This window comes from Parasteatoda tepidariorum, chromosome 6 (assembly GCF_982258835.1).
Source record: "Parasteatoda tepidariorum strain Cologne lab strain chromosome 6, Ptep-v5.0, whole genome shotgun sequence".
In the NCBI taxonomy this organism is placed as follows: Eukaryota; Metazoa; Arthropoda; class Arachnida; order Araneae; family Theridiidae; genus Parasteatoda; species Parasteatoda tepidariorum.
The window spans coordinates 27,208,083-27,227,333 of record NC_141760.1 but is presented as its reverse complement, the minus strand read 5'-3'; the positions used below and the strand labels follow the sequence as shown (position 1 = coordinate 27,227,333).

At 29.4% G+C, this 19,251-nt stretch overlaps 2 protein-coding genes across 4 annotated transcripts in view; one reads left to right on the top strand and one right to left on the bottom strand.

Annotated features, from left to right (window-relative positions):
- Nucleotides 1-19,251, top strand: part of LOC107442409 (stearoyl-CoA desaturase 5) — a 75,838-nt gene that overhangs the window by 34,673 nt on the left and 21,914 nt on the right. The window lies entirely within an intron of this gene.
- On the bottom strand, nt 6,580-10,671 carry LOC110283045 (uncharacterized). The gene is made up of 3 exons (XM_087166775.1): nt 8,165-10,671; nt 7,863-7,999; nt 6,580-7,667 (listed from the first exon to the last, which is right to left on the bottom strand). Exons 1-3 carry the CDS (start codon nt 10,669-10,671, stop codon nt 6,580-6,582), a joined length of 3,732 nt encoding a protein of 1,243 aa, XP_087022901.1.

Below are 19,251 nucleotides of genomic sequence, written 5' to 3'. Positions count from 1 at the left end.
TCCTGCTAAGAATTTCAGACATCAAGAATTTTAACTATTAAAGAGAAACTTTCTACACAAACTTTTGTAAATTGAATTGAAACATGAATTTTAATTTTTGAAAAATTACATCGTGTATTTGAATTTAATCCTAAAATTAGATTACTTTAGTTATTTTCAAAGTCAAGGGGGTAAGAGGAGTTCAAAATTACCAAAAACATGCGTTATATTTGACTGGCTCCATCGTATTTCCAATCAGTCATTTTGTGTAGAAAAAAAAGTTGAAAATTTTCCAAACCTGAAATCTGACGTAACATCTTAAAATACATCAATTCAAAATTTTAATAATAATTTGTTTAGCACATAATGGTGATTTAGTTCAACCATTAAATGACATATTTTTGAAATTTTTATTAAATATTAACGTTTTAGAGTCCAGAAAAATTACTATTATTAAAGCTAAAGCTTACTCAAAAATCAGAGTTCTTTTCAAGCCAACGTTTATTTTCTTTCTATATAATTCTTTCTCTTATATCTTTATAACTTTAAAAGGGTTATGGGGTTGAGCACTTCAATTGTTCTATAAAACTTTAAATATAATACTTTGTATAACATTAAATTTTGAAAAGTCAAAATTGACCCAGATTACATCGTCTTTACGTTAGTAAGTAAATAAATTTCCAGAATTTTAGTTACATTTCAGCAAATTCTTTTTTATCATTATTGTTGTATTTTATATATTTTTCAAAAATATAATTAAAAAAAAATTTTTCTTTTTAATTTTTTGAAGAAAAAAGAAAAAAAAATTATTTAAAACGTATAATGAAATTCCCAATTTTTAGATTGGAAAATCAAATGTCTAATTGTCAAAGCAAAACTAAATCATTACTTACCTTTCGCAAAATCTGAGATTTTCAGCTTATTATAATTAAACCTGCTTAACTTTTTAAACCACATTCACGTGAATTATATGTTGTTGTTTTTTTTTCTTCCACAGTATATAGGGTATATATAGGGTAAGGAAAACTTTCCGCATTATATAGGGTATGAAGTGAATAACTGGAAAAGACAGTAGCAGAACTGAAACTCTATCAGTAAGAAACTGGAACTTACTGCTTACTGTCAATGGAAAAATCTGTCGCATACTTGAAAATAATTTTAATGAATTATTTTTGATTAAAATAATTGATATTTGTTTAAACAAAAAACTTACTATATTATATTGGGAATGAAATGAATAATTCGAAAAAACTGTAGCTGAACTGAAACTCTAGCAGTAAGAAACTGGAACTTGTCGATGGAGAAATTTACTTTGCTGCAATTGAAAAAAAAAAAAAAAAAACCCCAGCTTAACGTTTTTCATGAAATACCAGTACTTATGTTATTTTTCAATTGCAGTTTACTGTACTATCTATAATATACAATGTAAAAAGTGAGAACGTTTCGAGCGCTCAAAATTAGGTGTTACAACTTTTTCTACTTAAATTACTTTATAACTTTAGAAGCAAATGTTTTCCATTGCGTATGCCAAGCAATTGAAAATGCATCAGAAATTCAAAATTAGAGATTTCTACGTATTTGACATTTTTATATGCTAAACTACTTATTACAAAAAAAATAATAATTTTTATTACTCAACCCTGTCCCGCCCCCGCCAGGGGGCATCCAGGGAGAAAATAATAATAAATAATCCAGAAAGAAATTTTTCTTAACACTTTTTTTAAAATTCTATTCTTGATGTTGTAGTTGTTGTAGTTCATTTACGTCGCGCTAGAGCTGCACAATGGACTATTGGCGACGGTCTATTTTTGTGCTTACAGCATTAGCAATAGAAACAGATAGTTGGCAAGTCACTTTTTTCGAAATCTATCAAGAAGCATTTACGTTGTTTTTTTTTCCAGTTTCATGGCATGTACTGCCGTGCAATTGTTTGTTAGTAATTGGATAGTTTCTTTCGTCAAAATTTAAAATATCTAAAAATATTTGAGTGTTGCTCTAACTTCATGATCATTGTCAACAACCTTTGGTCCTCAAATTTCAAAACGCCCTTACAATATTCTAACAATAGTCTTCGCTTTGACGCCCGGTGACTGAGTGGTAGCGCTTGGCGCTCACGTGCCACAGGTCCTGGGTTCGATTCTCGGGCCGGGCAAGGTTGACTCAGAATTTCATCCCTTCAGTGGGTCGATAAATGAGTACCAAGCATTCTTGGGAGCTAAAAACTAGGGGTTCCGAGTTCAGCTGACCACCTAACCGGAACATCTGCTTTTGCACCCCAGACCCAAGGTCAAGAAAACTGAGATGGGCACAGTAGGCCTTGGCCCTCTATGGGCTGTTGCGACACTGTGTTCAGTTTCAGTCTTCGCTTTTAAACTTTCCCACAGTTTAACAATTTAAAATTTTTAACAGTATTCTATCTTAAAATAGTCAAACAATATTTTCATTCGTAAAATTTCAAAAGGTCTTACAATTTTTTAATGATTCTCGGAGTTTTAATTTCAAATATTAAGTTTTCCTAAATAAACTATACAAGTACTATCAAGTTTTGAAACTTTTTTTGAGAGTTTCAAATTTTCTTATTTTTTTTTTACTTTAAAAAAAAAATACATCTAAAACTTAAAATAATTTTCAATTGCAAACTAAAAATTTAACAATGGCAAAATGTTAAGGTAAAACGTAATGCTAGGCAAAATGTTAAGCTAGAGATTTTTTTACAAAATTATGAAATTTTTGGTGAATTTCTCATCAATATCTGATATTACTTACGTTACTTTAATGTATGCAGTTATAAATTTAATTTTTAACACTTAAAATAATTGTCGTAACCAAATTTTAAGGATTTGAAAGGATTGTGTTACCTAAGGATTGCATTTCCAATGTTGTTGTAAACAAGTAATTAATTTCTTTATTTTCGTACTTCATAAGAGCACTTCCTTGATGCTCTTTAATTACATATTTACTACAGTAGGTTCCTAAATTAAATATTCATCACCCTTCGTTTCATATTTTTTGTATCCTTATCAAAAATTAAATCCTCAATAACATGCTCATTAGGTTTGATATTTAAGCGAGAAAAATGGCAGAAGAACTCATAAGAAGTTCGAAATTCTATGAAATGAACCCCTTAATAAGGGTTAGTGCAATTCTTACATTTTGGTTGGAATATTTTTTTAAGTTTAATAACTTGCAACAAAATTGATAGTTGTATGTATTAAAACACTTAATATAAACCTGACGATTGCCTTCGCTTACTACTCATAAGCATATATGGCAGTACTTTTACTTTCGTTACTTGTACCGCCGGTACAAGTAAAAAGTACGTACTTTTACTTGTACTTCGTTACTTTTTAAATTTAGTACTTTTACTTGTACTTTCGTTACTTTTTTAGGGAAAAAGTACAAGTATTTATAACGGAAATATCGAATGAAATCGTTACTTTTTTCTAAAACTCGGTAAGCTTTCTAATATATATATATATATATATATATATATATATATATATATATATATATATATATATATATATATATATATATATATATATATATGTGTGTGTGTGCGTGTGTGTGTGCTTTTTTAATTTATAAAATTAATGTGCAATATATATGCATTCACAGCTAACTTCGTGTATAAGTACTAAATACATTCTGTTTCAACTTACACTGCACATTCAATTATTTTTTACTAGTTCAGCTTACAAGATCGCAAAGCTATCTGAAACCTCGTGTTTGCTTTGTTTATGTTTGTGCTTTTAAAACGCTATTCTAAAGAGTAAAACAATTTTAAATCAATGGTAATTTAAATAAATAAAAATAATAAACTAAAAATTAAAATCAATAGATAAAATTTCTTTTTTGTGCAAATCTATAAAAAGTTTGATATTAAAATTATATTTGATTTTAAAATTACATTATACGATTATATTACAAAATTACATTATAATATTCTTCCGAATTTAAAAATAAATTAATATCCATAACTTTTAAAATTAAATTTAGTTAAATAAATAACAACAATTTTGCAAAAACATTAAAGAACATAAGAATATTATTCAATAAAATTTTAGGTTACTTTGAATTTTCGATTTCCTAGAAATGTACTTTTAAATCGTTACTTTTTTTGCTCAGTACTTGTACTTTTACTTGTACTTTTTACTCGTTACTTTTTAAAATAAGAACTTTTTACTTTTTACTCGTTACTTTTTTTAAAAATACTTGTACTTTTACTCGTTACTTTTTAAAAGTAACGTTGCCATATATGCTCATAAGTATATATTTTTTCCTCCATTTCTGATTATAGTATAATATCAGTTTTATTATTATCAAATGAGTTATATTATGATCAAATCATAGTTGTATGTATTAAAACACTTAATATAAACCTGACAATTGCCTTCGCTTATCACTCATAAGTATATATTTTTTCCTCCATTTCTGATTATAGTATAATATCAGTTTTATTATTATCAAATGAGTTATATTATGATCAAATCAGTTGTATTATGACAATATCAGTTATATTTAGATCTCAGAAAAAATATCAACTATCATAAAACATTGTGCTTGAAATATATATTTCACTACATTAGTTTATGCTATTTTTTTACTTATTATTTATTCTGCCAAATAGTTTGAAATTTCTTTTTAAATTTGAGGAATGTAGCTGTAAAATAATATCAACTTTTAAAAAAAACCTGTTCCAAATAAATGTTTAGAAAAAAAAACTTTTTAATCCTATAGTGAAAATTTTGTTCTCAGCGAATAGTTTCTATAATTAACTAATCTTGAACAATCTATCAATTCGCTTAAAAGATTAAGAACACACATTCTCACGCTTCGACCTCTTTTGTCATTAAATTCAGTCATGTGTTATGAGCTAAATAGAGGTGTAACTACTCAATCTTAATAATGATTTGGATAGATGTGCATAAAAATCTTCTTAAGGGAGTTCTTCTTTCGAATGTTTTAGTTTCCTCAAAAACTCATTGACCTGATGCGCTGCATGAGGGATTTTTCTGAAATAAACAAACCGAAGTATTGGGCTTCATTGCATTTACTGTTTTAAACTGTTTTATGTGAAATACTCACACCATGTCGGGGTACATAATAGCTATCTTGCGTCTCAAGTTTAACTACTAGGAAAAATTTGTAGTCGTAACATTCCTTTTCTTATAATGAACTAATTTTTCTGATTAATTTTACCCAAGTCATAAGAATATTTAGAATCTTTATAACTATAAAATATATTATTTTTAAATCTTTTGTATTTACAGCATTTTAGAGACTTTAATGCTTTATAAATAATTTCAGATCAAATTACGGTATAAAGTAGTGGTACTTTGAGTCAGTTAAATACATTTTACCGTAAAGAATTAAACCGTAATTTTTACTGCAATGGTTATTTAGTTACAGTGATTCAGCAAGTTTTATGGTAACTGTAAAAATAACGGCATACATCAGAATTTTTGTTGCGTTATATGCTCCGGTAAAAATGAATATTAAGGTAAAAAGTACCGGCACCCTGAGTGCCAGGCCCGTAGCCAGGGGGGGGGCGTCGTCGGTACGAATCCCCCCCCGAAATTCTGGGATTCAAACTTTTTAGTCTTTCTTTGAGCCTCTCAGTGAAAAGAAAAACAAAAACTGTCGAATCAAACCCTTTATTAACTAACTTTATTAAGCATATTTCGGGATATTCTGGTTTGTCCTAAGAAAGTAATCAAAAATTTTTCTTCAAATCCCCGTCGCATGTCTTTGTAAACTTGGTTTACAAATTGATTATAATTATTATGTAATATTAATTGAAAAATAATTACTATGTAATATTTTTTAATTACTAGTTTAACTTTTGCGAACAACAGAATAAACAATATTTGTTACAATGCCTTCCCCCTACTTTGCATGTCTGAAACTGTCCTTGCTTCTTACCCAGGATTTTAAATAAGAAGTTATTTGTATGTTATTGCAAAATTATTTTTTCTTCTGCTGATCTAACTTTCGAAAACTTTGAAACTTTCTGCATACTTATGAATACTTATATTATTCGAATCTTTCTTGTCGTAATTGTAACTACTATCATAGATTTTTCTAAATTTTGAACTGTCTAAATTAGAACACTGATAATTTTTTAAGACAGTTGTGGAGTTATTTACTGACAGACACATTATTTTTTTTAACAGTCTTATTTATTTCGATTTTAATTGTATAAAAAATTAAAATTAATTTTAATTGCGTAAATTTAAATAGCAATGAAACCTAAGATATGCTATGATGTTTGAACAATATTCGATCAGAAAACTTTTAGCTGGTTCTTTTTTTTGTTTTTTACCACAATAAAGGACACACGACTTGCTCTTCCTCCATCTTTTTTATTTCTCTTTCACTTAATACACATGACTCTTCCCAGCGCCATCTCTTGATCTTTTTTTAATTAATTTGGCGCGGGAACATACTCCCGACCTTGAAACCTTAAGGGTTTCAAACTAAATAAATGATAACATATAGAATCAATATATATAGAATACAAAATAAGCAATATATGGAAAACATTTAAATTCAACAATATTCACACAATCAAGTAAATTAGTAAAGTATAACAAAATTTTAATTATCATTGATAGGCAATAGACAAATATCACGAACATTTCTTTTCAACAAATTGCCATTGGCCAACCTTATATTGACAACTCGTACCTTTTCATCCTTACCGAAAATAATTTCCGATATTCTTCCAGTCAACCATTTGGTACTAGGCATACTTTCGTCTTTAATCAAAACTAATGAACCTACTTTAACATTGTTTTTAGGAAACATCCACTTACCCCGTTGTTGCAAATGGGACAGATAATCTCGTTTCCAGAGCTTCCAAATTTGTTGACTGTATTTAGTAATTTTTTTCCATTTAGAAAGTTTATTTTCAGGAATGTCAACAATCTGAGGCTCAACAATGGAAGTTAAGGGGCGGCCTATTAAAAAATGTCCGGGGGACAAAATTTCAAAATTATCAAACTCGGAGGACAACGGAGTAAGTGGTCTTGAATTAAGAACACTTTCTATTTCCACAATTATTGCAACGAACTCTTCAAGAGTTAAATGAGAATTTCCGACTACACGTTTTAAATGATGCTTAAAGGATTTTACACCCGATTCCCAAATTCCTCCGAAATTTGGTGATTTCGGAGATATAAATTTAAACTCAATTTCTTGACTGGAAAGAAATTTTGCTAAGATCTCATCAGGATACTTAACCATTCTATGTAGTTTTTTAAGTTCTACACTAGCACCAACGAAATTTTTTGCATTGTCACTAAACAATTTAGAGCATTTGCCACGACGACCAAAAAAACGTTTTAAACATGCAATAAATGCTTCAGATGTAAGATCTGTTACGAATTCTAAATGAATGGCTTTAGTGCTCAGGCATATAAATATACACACGTATACTTTATTTAATTGTCCCTTACGTTGGTTTTTAAACTTTACATAGAACGGACCACAGAAATCGGTCCCCACATTCATAAAGGGAAAACTAGGGGTTACTCTTTCTTTTGGCAAATCTGCCATAATTTGATTCTCCAATACAGGTTTACTTTTATAACAAACAAGACATTCGTGTACAATTTTTCTACAAATGTTACGCCCATTCATTATCCAAAATTTTTGTCTTAAAAGATATAACAATGTATTAGAACCTACGTGTAAATAGATTAAATGATAATATCTTACAATAATCGAAGTAAGTGGGTGTTTATCTTGCAATACTATGGGATGTTTTTTATTCATACTTAAGTTAGAATTTTTTAATCTTCCACCCACTTTCAAAATAAAGTTATTATCCAAGAAACAATTTAAGGATCTCACCTTACTATTATTTGGAACACTCTTACCTTCTTTGAGATTTTTTATTTCCTGCATAAAATGTTCCTGTTGAACAATTTGAAGAACTTTTACCTCTGCTTTCCTTAGTTCTTCATGCGTAAGGTGTCCGATAACCCTATTATTACCTTTTACATTATTAATGAATCTAAGAATATAACACATAATACGAATAATAGTTATAAAATTATTACTAAGTTTGAGAATATCATCAATAATGGAATCATGATTAAGACAAGTAAAATTAAATTGAAAATCGTCAATGTCATTATTTTTCTTTAGTTCGTCTGAAATGTCATTGGTTGAAACTGACATCAGATCACCATCTGTTGAAAGATCAGTTTTGTCTCTCAAAAACTGAGGGCCATTCCACCACACATCGTTGCCAAGAAGAAATTCAGCAGAAGTACCCCTAGTCACAAAGTCTGCTGGATTGTTCTTGCCAGCACAATGCGACCAAGAATTGGTGTCAGTCAGTTTTTGTATCTCCGTAACTCTATTAGCTACGAAAGATTTCCATTTTTTACAGGATCCTTTAATCCAGTATAAAGCTATTTTTGAATCGGTGTACAAAAAAACATCCGATATTCGTTTTTGATCCATTATTTGTTTTACTTTGTTAGCCAATCGGGCTAACAATAAGGCACCTAGAAGCTCCAATCTCGGTAAAGTCATTTTTTTTAAAGGCGCAACACGGCATTTAGCTGTAAGCAATTTTACTTCTACGGTATTTTCTTTTAAAAATCTAACATAAATTGACGCGCCATAAGCTTTCGCACTCGCGTCGCAAAATCCATGTATCTCCAGTATTGCGTTTTCCTCATCAGAGCAAGAGTTCGGCACATATCGAGGAACCTTCGCATTTTTTAAAACAGGAATCTCAGAACACCACTGAACCCACTGCTCTTTGATGTTAAGTGGAAGTTCGTCGTCCCACGATATACCTTTTGACCACAATTCTTGCATTAAACACTTTATTCTTAACGTATATGGAACTAACAACCCTAGCGGATCGTATATTTTTCCTATCATTCTCATGAGCGATCGCTTAGTATTTTCTTGAAAGGGTATATCTGATATGTTAGGCATATCCAAAATGAAGTTATCGTCCTCTATGTTCCACGTCATCCCTAAAACTTTAGTTGGATGTGTTTCTATGTTGTTTGGATCACTTTGAAAACCTTCATTTTTCCACAGTTGCTTCAAAATGTCGCTGTTAGTCTTCCATTTTCGCAATACCATGCTAGCTTTTTCCATGATACTTAGAGATTCTTTAGAAACAGTTAGAGCTTCTTCCATACTGTCCGCTCCCGAAATGAAATCATCTACGTAAAAGGATCGACGCAAACAGTCTGTAGTAAAGGGATACATGTCTTGAAATAACTTCAGGTGTTTCCTTATTGTCGCAGAAAGAAGAAACGGGCTGCTTGTTACACCGAAGAGCACTCGGCTGAATCTATAAGTTTGAAGAATTCCATCTTCCTTCCACAGGAATCTTACAGCGTCTCTATCTTTTTCAGAAAGTGATACCTGTAGGAAAGCTTTCTCAATATCGGCGATAAAGGCGATTTTCTTCAACCTGAAGCTTATTAATATATCGAAAATCTTGGAATTAAGATTTTCTCCAACCCACAGGCAGTCATTCAGGCTTAAACTTTTGAAATCCTTACTCGAACTCGCATCAAAAACTATACGCAATTTTGTAGTCTGACTTTCCTCTCTGATAACCGGTTGATGTGGTAAATAATAGACAGCTCTATCGTTAGGTTTAGTTGCTTCAGTAACTTTTTCAATAATGTTCTGATTTTTATATTCAAGCAAAGTGTTCGAATATTCTAAGTGGAGATCAGAATCTCTTTGAAATCTTTTCATAAGTGAATTTAATCTTTTTTCCGCAACTTTAAAATTATCATTGAGCTCTCTCCAATCTCTTTTCCAAGGTAACTCTACCTCATACCGGTTATTTTTATACCGCACAGTTTTTTCAAAGGTTTCTAAGGATTGCTCTAACTCATTAAACCCAGGATCGTCCTTAATCCCTATTGATTCAAGTTCCCAAAATTTTTTAATATCGCTTTCTAAATCATTACAATCGTAAATTAGTCCACAATGAGTCTTTTGCGGATTCTCACATGCAGACCTTGAAACTGTACCTGTGGCTATATAGCCAAAGACAGAATTTTGTAATTTTAAATTCGTATCGGGAATTTCAATTTGTCCGAATTTTAATATTTCATAGAAAATCTCAGCTCCTAATAAAACATCGATCTTTCCAGGTTGGTAGAATTTGGGATCCGCTAAATTTACATTTTCGGGAATGCAGTTAATTGGAAATGCAATACGATTAGTTGGGATAGCATCCGATATGCTAGATACGCATAAAAACTCTAATGAAAAATTGAAACCAAATCCATTAGAAATCACTGCGTTTATTTTAGATTTTACATTTATTCTAGCATTACTTAAACCCGAAACCGTAAAAGAAACCTTTTCCTTTTTTATGCCCAATAAATCTGCCAACTCAGTTCTAATAAAACATGACATACTCCCTTGATCTAATAAAGCTCGAACCTTTATTAATTCTCCACAACAATTTATTATGAATAAATTAGCGGTCGAAAGAAAAACAACTTTTTCATGATTCATTCTCTGCACAGATGTGGCAGAAAATGTGTTTTGATTATTCGAAGAATTGAAACTATCTGCATTTGGATTAAGTTTCGACGGCGCCAACATTTCCTGTGAGTTCGGAATCGAAAATGAATCACCAGTTGTTTTGACTTCATTATCGTTTTGTTTGGAATTTTCAAAATGAAGCATCACGGAATGTTTTTTATGGCATTTTTGACAGCGATAAATAGATGAGCAATTTTTAACTGAATGCCGTTTTAAGCAATTAAAACAAAGATTGTTCTTTCTTACAAATTCGTATCTTTCATGCACGGAAAGAGAAATAAATTCGGGACATTTATATAATCCGTGCAATTCCTCTCGATTACATTTAATGCATCTTAAATTATTATTTTTCTCGTTTGTTGATACCATACTCATAATTTTATTTTGCGAATTGCGGTTAAATTTCCCTTCTTTCATTTTACTATTTTGAAGCGTTCTAGCTTGACTTTGTAAAAAGGAAAGTAATTGACTTAGTGTACCGAATTCGTCCGAATTCTTTAATTCTTTTTCCCACCAGTAACGAAGCGACTTATCAAATTTTTCAACAATTATGAAAACTATCATTGTTTCTGATAAATTTTCCACTTTATTTTCTAACACATCTAGCGATCTAACGCACTCGTTTGTTATGTCTATTGAATTCAAAATCGAACTAGCTGTTTCAGTGATATTCGGTTGATTCACAAGTTTTTTAATAATAGCGTTTAATAGCTCACGTTTATTCGAATATCTTTCTTCTAATAATTTCCACGCGATATCGAAATTTGCGTCCGAAATGGAAATTGAATTTATTACCCTTATTGCTTCATCTTTACAGCTACCTTTAAGATATTGCAATTTCATAGCGTTAGAAATGGATTTGTTTTCAATTACACTAGCTTTAAATATATCTTTGAACATTATCCAATTTTCGATTTTACCATTAAAGGTTGGAATCGAAAGTGTTGGTAATTTTATATCATTAATGCTACCGCTTATTACAGGAGTAGTTAAATTCAAAGATTCGCCCTTGATTTCGGACAGTTGACGGTTAATCATTATTTTTAATTCATCGATAGAATCATCAATATTATCTTTTTCTTCCATATAACCATCTAACTCGTCCGAACTACAAGCTTCAAAAATTCCATTAAACACTAATTTTAAATCATTTGAAATTTCATTAGTTTTAGTTTCAAAAAGTTTTAATTGTATACTATCAACACTTTTTAACGTGGACGCAACTTTATCTTTATGCCGCGTTAAAGCGGATTTCAAAACTTTTTTTCTTATTTTAAATGCGTCCATTTTAAAATATGCAATTAAACTTAATAACAACAAATTCACCTAACTAATTATTTCAAATAAAGATTGGAAAGAGCTCACCGGGATTCCCCTTCAGGCTGACAACGGACCATCTGAACAATATTCGATCAGAAAACTTTTAGCTGGTTCTTTTTTTTGTTTTTTACCACAATAAAGGACACACGACTTGCTCTTCCTCCATCTTTTTTATTTCTCTTTCACTTAATACACATGACTCTTCCCAGCGCCATCTCTTGATCTTTTTTTAATTAATTTGGCGCGGGAACAATGTTTAAAATGATTAATCGAAACAAAGGTGTAGAAGTATCATTGGTCTAACTAAAATAATGATTTTAAATACAAATTTTAACTCGTTTTTTTTAGAATTAAATGAGTATTTAGAGTAGGAAATGAGTATTTAGAGTAGGGAAAATTATCAACGGATTGATACTTAAACAAATTATTATATTGAATATTATCTGATCGGAAAGTTTTCCTAAAATAAAGTGCCAATGTATAAAATTCATAATTAGTATCTGGCATAAAAATATTATTATGCCAGATAGTAGTTATGAATTTTGTTTTGGGAGTTTTTGGGAGGGTAAATAACTTATTACCTAAAAACTTAAATGAGTATTTTAAGAAAATGAGTATTTAAAATGCAATACAGATTCTCCTGGAATTTAAACAAAGGAATAAAAGTATCCATGAACAGGGTCTGAAGCAATTTATAATATTAAAAAAAATTCTGACCCGTTTTTTTTCAAAAATTAAATGAATATTTAAAATGTAACCCAAATTCGCAATGAATCAAACTGTGCTGTGGCGAATCAGGGAATAGAGCGTTCGCCTCTGAGGTGACTCAGATTTGAATCGCTACGAATTCTGTAGGAATTCGATACGAATTGAATTGATACCAATTCTATTCCCGGCTTGTACCAATCATAGACCCGATATAAATCATCGTCAGCGGTAAACGTTTCATATGTCAGAATTCCCTTGTCATCATGCTAACCGTGGGAGGTTTTCATGGATTTCCTCTCCATGCAAAGCAATTGAGGCTTAGTTCCATTAAAAATTCCTCTAAGAAGGCCAATTTCTCCCAATGCGTGACCCAGGAGTTCCATTATCTTCCCTAGGTTGGGTTCAAAATTACAAGGCTACCGAGTTGAACATTGATAGTCGTAAACTCAGAATTTGTTCAGCTGTTCAACACCGGTTATAATTCTAATATAATATTATAATTATAACAATTATAATTATTATATAATATTGCAATTATAACAACTATAATACAATAACTTAATACAATATAATGAACCTAAACAAGGTAGGAAAACTATCAACGGTTTGTTACTTATATTATAATATTAAATGCTATCTGTGCGGATAGGTCTCGTATAATAAAATGAGTAATCCAAAAAACAAAACTTCTATCGGACATAAAAATCTTAGAACCTTGGCGGTAAAAGCATCAATGATGAGATGCAAGAACAAATTATAATAGTAAATACAATTTGACGAGTATTTTTCCCAGAATAAAATAGTAGGTGTTTTCCCAGAATGCGTAAATCTGAACCCAAATTTTTAATCTTACATAAAAAGAAAGAACTTATGAACTAAAAATTATTCAAATAACAAATCCCTTATTTAATCTACTTCACAGCAAAATCCTCATAATAATATCTCATATTTTACTGGGAATTGAACAAACAATAGCTTTGAAGAATTATTAATACGAAATGGACAGAAGATTACACTCTTTCATTGTTTGTATAAAAGACAAAAATGATGACATATATTAGTTTCCTGATTTATCATCTAATTTTTTTTTCTTTCTCTTTTAGTGTAATCTTAATCTTTATCTTTTGTGCATTCAGCCTGGCTTTCGAAATCATGCTTTTCCACCACCTGGTCAGTTACGCGTCACGTAATGAATCAGTGTCTTTGATTCATCTTGACCTATAATTCCACGTGGTTTTTTTAATCCTTTACTTTCACGATCTCTGTGTCATAAGGTAAAAAAGTAAAATATAGAATTCTCTTTCATGCCGAAGGATATTATTACGTCATCAATGAACTATAATTTTAGAATAATTAAAAAGACTAAAATCAGGTTTGTTTTGGGTTGCGTTGAAGGTTAGTTTTCACTAGATGGGTCAGTTATAAAAATGCTAAGTAACATGCTGTGAGTTCAAGGTTTTTGCGAGAATTTATTAAGAATTTTTAACAAATATACGAGAATAAGAATGGTTTCGAATAGTTATTTTAAAAATAATTTTTATTAACCGTTAATATGGTACCAGGAAAGTACGCATACTGATTTTAACTGTTTCTAACATGAAAAAATGTAGTTTTAAGAGATAATAAAAATAGCGATTTGGTTCTCTAAACTAGAGCCGTGCTTTAGAGTGAAGTGTACTTTTCGCCCAAAAATATTTGAAGGCGAAAAAATCAGTTCATACAAGTTGATGAAATTTCATAATTAGAGGAATTTGAAAGGGATTGTAATTTGTGATATTTTATCTTCGTAAATTTTTATACTATAATATATATGCAATATTTTTTTTAATAATTTTACTACAAACTTATTAATTTATAATCTTTTATTCATATAATTATAATATTTGTAATGGTATCACTTTATCTATCAAATTTGTCACATGCTTCGAAGCGAGTATTTTGTGAAAATGCACTTCATGTATTTTTCGTTGCTTGAGGCCACGAAAACCGTGGTCACACACTTATTTAGTTAATTATAATTAATCCTTACTATGAAAAAGCTAAATCCTTTATATTGCTCAAATTAGCTTTTGAATCCTATTACTACTTAAATACTCTTAGGAAGTATTGCAGTTATTAATAAAACGAATTTTATGCAGGATTAAATTAGATTTAAAATGTGTTACTGTGATCGAAAAAGCTTTAACATTATTATTCGATGAGAGCCCAAATTCTCTTAAAATTCTTTTAAGAAAGTAAATAAGAGTTATTTCTATACAACCTTACTGCAAAAAACTCCGAATCAAATTACGATACAAAGTACCGGCACAATGGGTACCGGCACTTTTTACCGTAAAATCCGTTTTTACCGGAACATGTTACGAAATAAAGATCTGATATATCGTAATTTTTACAGTACTAATTACAATAAAATCACTCTAATTATGTAAATATTACTGTAAAAATTGCGGTATAATATTTTACGGTAAAAAATGGATTTTACGGATGAGGCAACCAAAGTGCCGATAACGTAATTTGATTCGGAATTTTTTGCAGTGCAGAAAAATAGATAGAGATGAAAACAACACAAAATTAAAATAATAAAATTATTAAATTCTATGGTAGTGACGATGGCAGACAACTGCATCACATTATGTCTTACCACGATTGGCAATTATTAGACTTTTGAAAAACGTAATGATCTTTACACAACTTTTTAAAGATCATGCTACCTCTTTATTAAAACAAATATCGCTTAGAGATATTTGTTTTAATAAGGATCTATGATCAAAGTCTTCGATCATTTAAATTATTAAAGTGCAAGGTCCGAGGTCCAAAAAAATTATCTCCGTAGTAAACGCGTTAAGCTATGACAAGTCATTATCTTCTAAAAAAAGGGAGAGAAGAGAAAAGGATCTTCAATCAAAACGATTCATGGTTGCGCTTTGTTCTGACACAGTTTTTCGAGAAAAAAGTTGGCTCCTTTATTTATCCAACATTTAATTGTATACAGCGTAGTTTATCTACCAATCCTGGTAATTCGAGAAATTTTCTTCAGGCAGTTCTTGTTCTTACAATGACACAAGCCAATAACTTAGCCTGTTTCATTGTATATTGGCCTGTATACTTTCTTGAGCTCTGAGATAGGATTCCTGTAGATCTTTCTCTTTTACACGATTCTTGTAGATTTGAGCCACTATGGCTCTGTGGTTAAAAACACTGGATTTCCATTGTGAAGGACTCGTTATCAATCTTCAGTGGCGACTTGAAGCTCAGACGAATTCAAATCAATAGGTACTAGCTCGTTTGAAAATTTAAGCCTAGTTCCTAGGCCACAATTCTGTCGTTAGTCTTGCAATTGTGACACATTAACTTCCATGAACCCATTGTCCCACAACCAGTTGTTGCAAGAATGTTTCATTTTTTACTATAATACTCTTTCAGGCATAATTGCCTTGAATTAAAAAACTTAAGTCTATAAGAGATTGTCAAGAAATAAAGCATACTAACTTGAGTTTTTTTCCTTAAAAAAATGCACAAAAAAAGGAAATACATAGGCTTTTATTTTAATTTTAAATTTTAATGATCCGGATTCAAGTGGCTTCATTTTTGTGGTAAGCACAGGGTGTAATATACAAAGTGTTTACATGATTTTATAATTTTTATTCTGCAAAAAAATCTTATTAAATTGCAAGTTTTGGGGATTTAAAAAAGATTAGCAGCAAATGTATTAAATTTTATATTTAATACGGATGAACTTAGGTATGAAAAGAAAGAAAATGGAATAAACAAATCCTTTAAATTCAAAAATGTATAGAAGTTACTAGAGATTGCGAAGGAAGTAAAGAATACTGACTTACTTTTTATTACAAAAAAATAAATAAATAAATAAATTAAAAAAAAAAAAAAAATAAAAAAATATATATATATATATATATATATATATATATATATATATATATATATATATATATATATATATATATATATATATATATATATATATATATATATATATATATATATATATATATTTATTTATTTTAAATTTTAATAATCTGGTTCATCTCCTTTTTGTGGTATGTACATAATAAGTAGGCACATAATAATATACAACATAATAAGTGTAGTAAATTTTTATTTTTATTCTGTAAAAATCTTATTAACGTTTTGGGATTTAAGACAGATTGATAACAACTTTACTAAAGTTTTCTGCTTAAGGCGGTAGACTTAGGTATAAAAAGAAGGAAATTAATTAAAGCGATGCGTTAATTCATTAAATCAATCCTTTAAATATTTTTGAGATTCGAAAATTTAATGAAATCATTAAGAGACTGTCAAAAAGTGAATAATACCAGCCAACTTTTTTTTCGAAAAAAAAAGAAGAAAAACAAGCTAGCATTTAGTTTAATAATAAATGCTGATAAACTAAATTCATGGGGCAACACTTTCTGGTAAGTAGAGTGCAATATACATCATGCGAAACAGTATACGATTTTATTTAAGTTCAGCAAAAAAATCTTATTCAATTGTAAGTCTTCGGGATTTTAGAAAGATTGAGAATAACTGTACTAAAGCTTTCCATTTAGAACGGATGCACTTAGGTACGAAAAGAAGGAAAATAAAGTAAAGAAATGTTTTAAATATTTTTAAATGTCGAAAATATCTAGATATAGATGCTTATAATATTATATTACTATCGAACCATTCTTTAATCTGATTGAAGTGGAATTCGTAAAGATAAACGAATTTAATAATTAAGAAATGAATTTATTTTTCTTCAGGAAAATTACTTATTGCTGAAATCGTAAATGAAAGAAACCCTTGAAATAATAGTTTAAAAAATAACAAATTTGCAATTTTGTGTTAGAGTAAAAATAATTTTTTTGCTTATCTCACGAATTTTAAACTGAATTTCAAATAAATTTGAAAATTTGTGCCATACCAATCATTCAATAACACCAGACAACAGAAAAAAAACATTTATGGATGCAAGCATGTACTAATTTGCTTTCTATATTCATTTTAAAATTTTGAGTAATATTGCGTCCTTTTTTTTCCTACAACATTACTCAATGCTTCTCAACTCCGTTTAATGATATCGTTATCAATGACTAATAAAATTTTCAATTCAAATTCAATTTTCTTTGATTTTCCTCATCCAACTGTTCTAACTTATAATAATACTAAAAATACACGTTTTAGTAATAATTATATTGTAATTATTAATAATCAAATGTAAATAGTAATATAATAACAATGGTGAGGTGACTTAATGAGGTAAATGACATGACAGATAAAGTACCAAATTTGGTATGAAAGTACCTGAGGGTGCATGTGTAAATTTATAAAAGTCAGCCTAATTGTACCCTCTGGGGTTACTACTAAGGACTATCCGTACTGTCAAAGTGGTGAAAGAAACTTAAAAATTACTGTTTAGATGAATGAGAAATGAGCGAGATATATTGTTGTATAATTGTGTATTTTTCCGCCAATGAAATTAAGGAGATTAAACTTATGCTAATAGGACTGATCATTTAGGAGTCACAGAAACAGTTTCGGCATCTATATTGCAAATTGGCTGCCTTAGGACAAAACACATAAAAAAATAATAATAATAATATATATATATATATATATATATATATATATATATATATATATATATATATATATATATATATATATATATATATATATATATATATATATATATATATATATATATATATATATATATATATAAAAAAAACAGGTAAATGGCACCAATGACAGCTATAGCAAAAATAACTAAGGACTTCGGGAAATTTCTTTTCGAATAGGAGATAATTCATCCTAAGACTCACGTCAAATTTTAGTCTAACTTAAATCCCCAACTTTCATTAATATTACTAAATCTATTAATACTCAGTGGAGAAAACTATGACTATACATTGATATGTATATAGTATATATTAATACAGCACCAATCGATAAAATATTCGTAATACTTATTACCAATACAAATTTCTTTTTTTTTTTTTTGACAAAACTACTGACAATTTTTTCATAAAAATCGACATGAGAGAGAGAATGCAGATTAAGTCTACATAAGAACAAATCACAGGGATAAATGTTTACATTTATTTTACATTTTATTTCTTTACATTTATTTTACATTTTATTTCTTTACATTTATTTTACATTTTATTTATTTACATTTATTTTACATTTTATAACTGTTGAGTATATATGCTAGCAATCTAAAATGGGAAAATAGAAACATTAAATATTTTTCTATGAATAAAATGTTGTTTTTTAAATTTGTTACTTGTCGTTCCTAATTACTCCCCTCCCGTTTTTCTACGTTTATATTTTCAGTTAAATATTCAAATTATTTTTATAGTATCAGGGTTCAAATTTAACGATCGTCCGTTGGAGCATAATATTAATTATCCAGAGACAACTGTACCAGCTATCTATGTTAAAGGATAGTATGCTCTTTTAATTTTGGTTTTTCAGAAAATATATTTCCACAAAATAGTGAACATTACACACTCCCGGTATTTTATTTTATTTCATATTTTATAACCGTCGTTGAACAGCCGATCCAGTTTTTGGGGTTTACGACTACTAATGTTCAACTCCGTAGCCTTGCAATTTTAAGCCCAATCCAAAAGATAAGGGAACTCCTGGAGCAAGCCTGGAGAAATTTGCTTTCGTGGAGGACTTTTGGGT